This window comes from Sinocyclocheilus rhinocerous, unplaced genomic scaffold (genome assembly GCF_001515625.1).
Source record: "Sinocyclocheilus rhinocerous isolate Xijiao unplaced genomic scaffold, SAMN03320098_v1.1 scaffold3785, whole genome shotgun sequence".
Classification (NCBI taxonomy): domain Eukaryota; kingdom Metazoa; phylum Chordata; class Actinopteri; order Cypriniformes; family Cyprinidae; genus Sinocyclocheilus; species Sinocyclocheilus rhinocerous.
In genome coordinates, this window is record NW_015628674.1 from 178,086 (window position 1) to 188,680 (window position 10,595).

General features: G+C 33.8%; 2 protein-coding genes across 4 annotated transcripts in view; one reads left to right on the forward strand and one right to left on the reverse strand.

Annotated features, from left to right (window-relative positions):
* The window catches only part of LOC107737895 (DNA helicase MCM8), a 17,533-nt gene extending 14,395 nt beyond the window's left edge, over positions 1-3,138 (reverse strand). The window contains exons 1-2 of one of the 3 annotated variants that reach the window (XM_016549534.1): positions 3,111-3,138; positions 1,734-1,934 (exon numbers count right to left, since the gene is read on the reverse strand). In XM_016549534.1, the coding sequence (XP_016405020.1) occupies positions 1,734-1,917 (184 nt within the window). In that variant the 5' untranslated portion in view covers positions 1,918-1,934; positions 3,111-3,138. Of the gene's footprint in view, positions 1-1,733; positions 1,935-2,561; positions 2,623-3,110 lie in introns of those variants that run through there. The other 2 variants (XM_016549533.1, XM_016549535.1) reach the window with 2 other exon arrangements.
* Positions 3,139-3,721: 583 nt separating this feature from the next.
* Positions 3,722-9,519, forward strand: LOC107737897 (beta-soluble NSF attachment protein-like). The gene is made up of 11 exons (XM_016549536.1): positions 3,722-3,964; positions 4,276-4,355; positions 4,886-5,002; positions 6,222-6,268; positions 6,430-6,507; positions 6,596-6,651; positions 6,750-6,834; positions 8,035-8,139; positions 8,426-8,494; positions 8,656-8,706; positions 9,396-9,519. Exons 1-11 carry the CDS (start codon positions 3,867-3,869, stop codon positions 9,495-9,497), a joined length of 888 nt encoding a protein of 295 aa, XP_016405022.1. The 5' UTR covers positions 3,722-3,866; the 3' UTR covers positions 9,498-9,519.
* The last annotated feature ends 1,076 nt before the right edge of the window (positions 9,520-10,595 follow it).

Here is a 10,595-nt window from a genome sequence, read left to right on the forward strand (position 1 = left end):
TGTGCTACCCGCTCAGATTGTGCTACCTCCCATTAAAAAGATAGGTAGCACAAATCGATAGTGAAAAATGCGACCCATCAGATTGTGCTACCATCATCTTATTCATGTAGTTTGAGGCTTATTTAAATGTCCATAACTACCCCTACCCTAAACCTACCCACCCATGCCTACCCTTACCCTAAACTTACCCTTAAAACAATGCAAATATATTTTTGGTAGCACAATCTGATAGGTAGCATGTTTCGTCAGTACCTTACCTTACCATTTATGAAGGTAAATTTAAGACAAATTTAAGACTTTTTTAAGACAAAGTAAAAAAAATAAATAAATAAATAAATAAATTGATTGGAACAACAGATCAATATGGTCTGAAAATAAATGTCTTGTATTAGCAACACTTCAAAGTTTAAAAATACAGCTTCCAATAGATCTCCATTCATTTTACTAGATAGATAGATAGATCAAAATAAAGTGATTTCATGATTAAATCAAGAACAAAGAGCTAGAATCACTTGAATCTAGCTTGTGCTCACTGTTGCCAATTAGAAAAATCAACTTCATTCAAGGGAAAACCAGTTTTCATTCCCTGTTTTTGTTTTATATTTGCTTTTGTACATTTGTTTAAATATTTGAATTTGAAAACATAAATACTCAAGATGATTTTATTTTTTGCAAAGCATGCAACATTTAATTCCATGTCTTTTTGAATTTACGACTTTATGCTCTCATTTAAGACTTTCAAGGCCTTAAAGGGTTAGTTCACCCAAAAATGAAAATTAGGCTGCTTTTTATTCACCCCCGAGGCATCCTAGGTGTATATGACTTCCTTCTTTCAGACGAATCCAGTCGGAGTTATATAAAAAACTGTCTTTGATCTTTCAAGCTCTATCATTGCAGTCAGCGGGTGTTGCATTGCTTCAGTCCAAAAGAAGTGAAATAAATAAAAAGCACCCATCCATAAAAAAAAGTGTCTCACACGGCTCCGGGGGGTGAACAAAGGCCTCCTGTAGCGAATCGATGCGTTTTTGTAAGAAAAATATCCATATTCAAAACGTAATAATCACTTGAACCTAGCTTGCGCTCACTGTTGTAAACGGAAGCAGTTCCAGGGGAATGACGTATGAGGTCAGCTTTGCGCATGCGCCGCTCAGAAGTGACGAACGCGGAAACGCAGCGGAGAGATCAAAACAAAACAACGGTCACTAATTAGAAGTACAAAACGAAGATTTGTAAAGAAGAATGTCAGAGGATTTCGATATAAGCCAAGAGGAGACTGGTTTTCCTTTGCTAAAGTAAGGATTAATATAACTCCGACTAGATTCGTCTGAAAGAAGGAAGTCAGATACACCTAGGATGCCTCGGGGGTGAGTAAAACGCAGCCTAATTTTAATTTTTGGGTGAACTAACCCTTTAATTTGTGGAAGTGCAAAATAAGTCTTTTTTTAAGACTCACAGAAACCCTGGTGGCAAATGTCAGTGTAACAAACAAAAATCAGTAATAGATTATAATTTCTTAAATACAAAATTATTTATATATTTACTTATACTGTATATAACTTGTTTCCTAGAAAATCTGGCATTGGGTACTATGAATATTGCAGGCTCTGTTAATAATTGCAAGTAGCTTTGAATAAATGCATCTGCTAAATGCATAAATGTAAATGTAAACTACATAATTTATTATTATTATTTTGCCTATAAACAAGCTATTACCTAACTGACAAGACAGTTACCATGTTGTGTATTGTTGGTGGAATAGTTCCCTCGTCCTCCTCTGCTCCATTGACGGCCTCTCCATCCTCTGTACTGACCATTATTCCATCCTCTTCCTCCTCTCCATCCTCCTCCTCCTCCTCTTCCTCCAGCTGAGGTGTTTCCACCCCTCCATGACCCTCGGGCAGAACCCTGACTGCTCATCCTTCACCCTCTGAAGTCTGAAAGCAAACTCACATAGCTATCAATATGGCACAGAAACAAGATCGTCCTGATAGAGATAAACAACAACAAAATCAATAAAGACCCTCTGTTTCTTTACAGAAACTCTCTCATCAGCAGGAACCGGTTACATAATCTACTTACACTAGTCTTAAAAGTTAGTCATCTTATTTATTTTCTTCAAGACTTGCCAAAACTTTTTAAAGCCAGTTAGAAAAAGCTAGACTGGTCTAATCTGAATCAGAAAATCAAGACGGATTACTAACGTTACTTGAATAACTGCTAGCTGGTCGCACACAGTCTTAACATAGTGGCTATGTTTTTGCAACCCGGGTTTATTATAATAACCGAACATGAATTATAGTATATGTAATAGTCTAATAATATAACAATTAAAAGACTAAAATAAATCTATATCAGTGAAATCTGTGCTAGAATGAGCCAAATTAATGAAGCAGATACAGAATATCTCTGTCTGGACTATTTACCTGCTGTCTCTTACTTTACAACGGCTCGAATTAACGTTAGAAGAATTAACACGAAAAAACGACATGAACTGAGAGAAATTAACACATGTTTTACTAAAGAAAGATATTTTAACCGCTCTTACTAACAGAAGTACTTACTACAGCCACCGTTTGTTTACCTCCACAGTCAGTGACGTCTGGCGAGGCTTCAAGTTTGGCGCTAATATGACGCCACTTCCGTACATGCGCAGAGCCGAGAACATCGAGTACAGATTATTATTATATTTTTGTTTATTTGTTTAGCTTACTTTACTTAACTACATTTAAATGCCATTTAATTTGAGAAAATTCATGTTATAATAATGCATTGCTTTCCAAATGTATGCATACGTGTTTTTAACCATTTATTTATTTTTTATGCTATTTTTTCATTTGTTAATTTATATAGTATATAATTTAAATATTATATTAATGTATATTATAGCCTATATACATTTTCGTAATTTAAATATTTCTGTATTTATTAATTTTCGTGCGTTTCTTGCTGCGTGTATGATAATAAGAGGGCGTGGCTACGCTTTCAACCAAATAGTGTCGCAGTTTCTCCCTGAAGAACGCGCACGAAAAAACGACATGAACTGAGAGAAATTAACACATGTTTTACTAAAGAAAGATATTTTAACCGCTCTTACTAACAGAAGTACTTACTACAGCCACCGTTTGTTTACCTCCACAGTCAGTGACGTCTGGCGAGGCTTCAAGTTTGGCGCTAATATGACGCCACTTCCGTACATGCGCAGAGCCGAGAACATCGAGTACAGATTATTATTATATTTTTGTTTATTTGTTTAGCTTACTTTACTTAACTACATTTAAATGCCATTTAATTTGAGAAAATTCATGTTATAATAATGCATTGCTTTCCAAATGTATGTATACGTGTTTTTAACCATTTATTTATTTTTTATGCTATTTTTTCATTTGTTAATTTATATAGTATATAATTTAAATATTATATTAATGTATATTATAGCCTATATACATTTTCGTAATTTAAATATTTCTGTATTTATTAATTTTCGTGCGTTTCTTGCTGCGTGTATGATAATAAGAGGGCGTGGCTACGCTTTCAACCAAATAGTGTCGCAGTTTCTCCCTGAAGAACGCGCATCATCAGCAGCAGCAGGAGGAGGAGGAGGAGGAGGAGGAGGAGGAGGCGAGCATCCTTCATGATTCTGCATTAAAGCCGCACTCTATATCAACAAACCCCGGGCCTTCAGGGATAGTTTCTCCCTGAAGAACGCGCATCATCAGCAGCAGCAGGAGGAGGAGGAGGAAGAGGAGGAGGAGGAGGAGGAGGCGAGCATCCTTCATGATTCTGCATTAAAGCCGCACTCTATATCAACAAACCCCGGGCCTTCACGGATCCAGCCGCAGCTCTGCGTGAACACCACACACTCAATCATGGATAATTCCGGGAAAGAGAAGGAAGCCATGCAGCTGATGGCAGAGGCGGACAAAAAAGTCAAATCATCGGGTTCATTTCTCGGAGGGATGTTCGGGTGAGACAGCAGCGATGCTGGTCACGATCTGACATTCAAAGACATCCAATGTCCTGTAGTCTTTTCAAATTGCATATGTCTGTGTCATGTAAATATCCTATTATTTGTCTATTCTTTACCATACAACGTATAAAAATGAGTATGTAGAGCCCGAATCCATCCATGCGTTTCTCATCTCCAATGTCAAATATTTCCGTGATGCGACATGCACAATGCAATGCAACTGCTCTGTGCTTTATGCACAGGGGCTTATTATTGCACTATATTGATTTTGAAATTGCATTAAATCAGAAATGTTGATGTTTTCACAGGGGAAATCATAAGGTTGAGGATGCATGTGAAATGTATGCCAGAGCTGCCAACATGTTCAAGATGGCCAAAAACTGGAGTGGTATGCATAAGTCAATTCATGTTTATATGTAAAACGCTAGAAAACTTCATTTAATGCTTAATATTTAGTTATGCGGTTGGACTGTTACAATATATTCAGTTAAAAGCATCATTCAAATGATCAAAGTATCACTGACCGTCTTTGTGCTTTAAAGGAGTCATATGATGCTGCTAAAAAGAACATTATTTGGTGTATTTGGTGTAATGAAATGTGTTTATGCGGTTTAAAGTAAAAAAAACACATTATTTTCCACATAATGTACATTATTGTTTCTCCTCTATGCCCTGCCTTTCTGATTTTTACAAAGCTCATCGGTCTGAAAAAGCAAGGTGTGCTCTGATTGGCCAGCTATCCAATGCGAAAGGAAAAATTGAAATCGCATCATATGACCCCTTTAAGTGATCTAACTGCATTACACTTTTATTGTCATCATTGTGCTTTGATTTGTATTTAATCTATTTTAAGCATTCACTCTGCCTCTGTGTCATTATTGGCATTGATCTAAAGACTGATGTGTTTTGCTGCTGTAGCTGCAGGCAGTGCTTTCTGCCAAGCTGCAAGACTTCACATGCAGATGCAGAACAAACTGGACTCGGCCACCAGCTTTGTTGATGCTGGAAATGCTTATAAGAAGGCAGATCCTCAAGGTGAGAGAGTTTCTTTAATCGCTGCAAAAAAACAAAAACAAAACAATAACAATGTGATCCATTTTTGTGTTTTAATCAGGGTTATTATTGTTAACAAAAAAAATAAAATAAATAATATATATATATATAATTTTGTTCCTTGAAATAAAATAAACATTAAATGCAATTGAAAAAAACTTCTTTTTTTTTTGCTGGTAAATTTCACAAACAATTACAAAACAGCAGGGAAAACATGAAACATTTTAAACATAAAGCAGAAAAACAGTATTTTATGTAAAAAAAAAAATAATTCCAATAAACTTTGCGTTATTTACAGCTTTGAAAAGTCATTTTTTTAGAAAGAAAACATTCATAGAATGTATGTTTGTAATAAAATAAATAATATATATATATATAATTTTGTTCCTTGAAATAAAATAAACATTAAATGCAATTGAAAAAAACTTCTTTTTTTTTTGCTGGTAAATTTCACAAACAATTACAAAACAGCAGGGAAAACATGAAACATTTTAAACATAAAGCAGAAAAACAGTATTTTATGTAAAAAAAAAAATAATTCCAATAAACTTTGCGTTATTTACAGCTTTGAAAAGTCATTTTTTTAGAAAGAAAACATTCATAGAATGTATGTTTGTAGTATCGTTGTGATAATCTAGTGCTGTCAAGCGATTAATCGCATCCAAAATAAAAGCTTTTGTTTACATAATATATGTGTGTGTACTGTGTATATTTGTTATGTATATATAAACACACACATGCATGTATATATTAAATAAAAATATGTTGTTTTTATATTAAATATATTTATATGTGATATAAATTATATTAATATAAATATATGCATGTAAATATTTTCAAAATATATACTGTATGTGTGTGTCTTTATATATACATAATAAATATACACAGTGCACACACATATATTATGTACACAAAAACTTTTATTTTGGATGCGATTAATCGCGATTAATCGTTTGACAGCACTAGTGCATACATAAATGATCACAATGATACTAAATGAACACTGACTTCAATAAAAAAAAAAATCTGTACTACATTGACACCAGAATGTGGATTCCTTGGATTAAGTTTTGTTGCATGATTTAATAACTGATTGAATGAGGTTATGAGTAAAGATGACCTGATGAGCTGTTTTGTAAGCGTCACGTTTGACTCACTGCTCATATTTTGTTCCCTTCTGTTTGAATCATTCACACAGAGGCTATCAACTGTTTAAACGCAGCCATCGATATTTATACAGACATGGTAAGAGACTAGGATTTTGCTTTCATATATAAATGTACATATTGGTGCATAAAATACATGCATATTACGCGATATGGTTTGTTAACCTGAATGTGCCTGTTTACTGAACATGTAAATGTTACATAACATTTAATCTCATCATTTGTGTGTGTGATTGACAGGGAAGGTTCACCATCGCTGCAAAGCATCACATGACTATTGCAGAGATCTATGAATCCGAGCTAGTGGATATCGAAAAGGTGCTGTTTGCCTTTAAACATCTATTAGATGCTTTCTAATGCATGGTTTTCGCAGAAATGCTATAACTGGGCTGTGATGTTGTTTTAGGCCATCGCCCATTACGAGCAGGCCGCAGACTATTACAAAGGCGAAGAGTCAAACAGGTTTGTCTGTGTAAATCAGAATGTCATTCAATATTTGTAATTATCTTCCATTTCCTGTTATTGTGGGTCGTAGATGCTCATTTGTATTGCTTTATTAGCTCTGCTAATAAGTGTCTGCTGAAGGTGGGCTCGTACAGCGCTCAGCTCGAGCAGTATCCCAAAGCCATCGAGATCTATGAGCAGGTTTGTGGGACACACTCAACCCTTCTTTTATTATTACTGATTTATTTCTATTAAAAAATATAAATCAATGAATCAATTATTATTATTATTAAAGAGTGTTATTGTAGTAATTTTGAGACACTATTATATTCTTCATTAATAATTTGAATTAGTTTTTATCTTTTCTCTTTTCATTAAAATTTTTGTTAAACTTTTAGTAAATTTGTTGTGTTTTTGTCATTTTTAAAAATTAATTTTATATTTAGTACATCAAGTTAAACTAGAGTTAAACATTTCCTTGGCAGTTATCCGAAATAATATTTTTGTTACATTTTATTTCAGATTAAGGCCCGGTTTCACAGACAGGGCTTAGACTAAGCCAGGATTAAGTCTTAGTTCAATTAGGGAATTTAAGAAGCTTTTATAAATGTGATTTAGAAAAAAACATTGCTGGTGTGCATCTTGAGACAAATTTTAAGATATGTCAATGCAACTGGCTTTCAGTTAAAACAGCTCAAACATGCATTTTAGTCCAGGACTAGCTTAAGCCTTGTCTGTGAAACTGAGGAAAAGTTTATTTAACGACAACAACAAAAAATTATGGTTTAGGTAACTTTAATAACCCTGTAAAATAAAAATTTAATTAAATAAATAAATAATACATTCAATACTATAGTGAGTAGAAACGAAAATGCAATAATGTAATGGAACAGAAACAAAATATTTTCCAAATAATATTAATAATATTATTTTTTAATGTATAATTAAAACATAAAACCATTTAGTTTCCTTTTAAATCTATTACATTTATTTAATGTTCTATTCGAGTTTAGGGGTTCCATGTGTTTTGGAGTAAGTGAGTTCATTTAGATTTTGCACAATGGGAGGGAGATGAGAGTGAGAACGAGAAGCGGCTTATTAACCAAAAGATTGAGAGTTTAACCCTAGAATGAGCAATTCATGTCATATCAATATTTTTGTCTTTGAGGCCAACAGCTAGGAGGAAGCAAAACTGTATTATTAGCAAGAAAGTTTGTTTGTCATTTATGGAGCATGTAACATTATTGGAGCAGACTCAGATTTTGAAAAATAAGGGTGCTTAGCAAAAGATTTCAGCATGCTTTCCAGCGCACCTTCATGTTTGCACTGTAAATCGAATCATATCTTCTCTCTGTAAATGATCACAGAGGGAAAGAAAGTTAAAGGTCTCTTCACATTCAGGTTGCAACCAGCACGATGGACAACCCTCTGCTGAAATACAACGCCAAAGAGTACTTCTGGAAAGCAGCTCTGTGCCACTTCATAGTGGATGAGTTAAACGCAAAGGTCAGTCGTTTTTTAACTAGTGTCATTTTTGTAGGCTATTTAGTCTGTTAATTCAATTGCTATAGTTTCTTGTTGTAACTATCCCATAGTAACGTAAGCACCGAGTATTTTTAGCTGGCTTGTCTTGTCTTGCACTGACACCTAGTGGCGTTAATGCAGCAAAGATGTTCATTGACCAGCTCTATTGTAGAAATGTGCCGCTCTCAGTCAGCCGTGATGAATTCAGTAGTTTCTCCTGACATGTAACAGCTCATCTGATGTAAATATTCTGTTTGATTTCTTTCAGCTTGCCATTGAAAAGTATGAAGGGATGTTTCCGGCATTCTCTGATTCAAGAGAGTGTAAGCTGTTGAAAGTAAGTGCATTTGTCTAATTTCATTAGCAATGGTAAACATAAACAGTATAAGACATTTAGGCAGTATGCATACTAAATTGAGCAGTGCATACCGAGTGCAGTAATGTGCTTGTTACATTTTGCAGCATTATTTGCATTGATGGTTTTGTCGTTCCTTACAGAAACTGTTGGAGGCTCATGAGGAGCAGAACAGTGAGGCGTTCACTGAAGCCGTAAGTTTATAAAGTTTCAAATGAACAGTGCTTTGGATGATTCGACTGTATAAGAGTGACCGGGGTTAATTGTCACAGGTTATATCTCAGTGGCTATGAGGTTTTGAATCAAAAGTCTGATTACAAAAATGATTATTTTGTTTATACCTTTTATACAAACTTGTTTCTAAGTCTTTAATAAATTAATTTTGGGTGATACTGATATTTATGTTACATTTTACATTGTTGCTGTTGTGTTTACTAATAATTTTGTCTTGCATAATAGTTTTAATTTTGCTGAAACTAAATTTTCTTTGCTTTTTTTGAAAGTCTATACAGAAACTGACTTTCAAAAAAAAAACCTTTTAAAAAATAGTTTATTAATATATATATATATTACATTTTCTCTTTTCATTTACATTTTTTGTTTGTTTTTTCGTTCATTTTAGTACATTTTTTTAGTTTAGTACATCAAGTTAAACTAAATAAAAATGAGCTAAAATAAAAATAATAAAAAGTTTATTTTTTAATTAATGTATTTGTTTTTTTTTTTATTATTAATTTATTTTGATTCAAATAATGATTTTTTTTTCTCCCTTCAAAATCACTGTACAAATAGGTAGAATATGTAGTTTTTCTTACTCAGGTATTTTTTTTTTTTTTAGCTCATTTTGACGCGGCGTCTATAAATCATGTGTTTAATTCTCCAGGTGAAGGAGTTTGATTCGATCTCCCGCCTCGACCAATGGCAGACCACCATGTTGCTGCGTATCAAGAAAACCATCCAGGGTGATGCCGGCGACCTCAAGTGATGTGTCCAAGAAAAATACTGTGGCATCCTATCTAGTTGAATTTCTTACCGTATCGTATGTGTGTGACAAACTGGTTGAACATTTCTGTAGTGATACTAGCTCAAATATAAGCCGTTTCTTGGAAAGTTCAAATGCAACTTGCATTGCATTTGGGAAAACAGAAGTATATAGAATATTAATATGGATAAAGCTAAATCCCTTTACTTCACCATGAGGAAATCTTTCCCGTACACCGTTGTTTGTACTTGTGTGTGTGGCATGCGAGACCCCATAGAGCTGTTCTCTTTCTAATGTTCACCTCAGTGTTGTCACTGGCATTGTCATGCATGATAAATATTAAAAGTGTGTTCATGTGCTGTAGAATAGCAGGTTTTTGTGAGTGCACTTTATTTCTGCTGTCTGTTTAGATGCATTTTCGTGCTATTGGCCTTTAAAATGCATCTTCACGTTGTCTTTGTTGTTATGGCAGTGTCAGTTTTGTCGAGTATTTGCTTTAGTGGTTGAATTAAGCGTTGCACGTTTCATAATCAGTAGAATAGCGTCTCTTGCTCACTATGGTGGTGAAGTGCTCAGCTCAAGTGATTTTTCACAGTGTGGTATTACAGACAGCCTTGATTTTCTAATGCAGATCAAGTTGTTGAATATTTATATATAAGTTTTGATTGTTGATTTATTCTGGTATTATTTGTAAATTTTTTGTTTAATCTGTTGTTGTTTCACATGGACACAGGGCATTTGTTGTTTTTGGGCATTCAGATCCTATGAATTTAATTTTAGTTAAAGTGCTACTTGGTTTTTAAAGTTCTTTACACTGTTGTAAATCCTTTAGTGGAGAATAAACAGCTTTACACTTTGTGTCAGTAATTAAATTATGTTTATTGAATCTGATATATTAAACCATCTAATATGTTGTATGACTGACAGGGAATCAAAAATGTAGGATAGATGGCCAGTCTTATTGATACATTTTATTAATGTTTTCCTTAATTATTCAAAGAAAAATGAATAAATGATCACCCATACCATGTCTGACGTTTCTGGTATCAGTGTCATATTTTATATGAAACTCTGGACTTGCAAATATCTGCTCTAAAATAA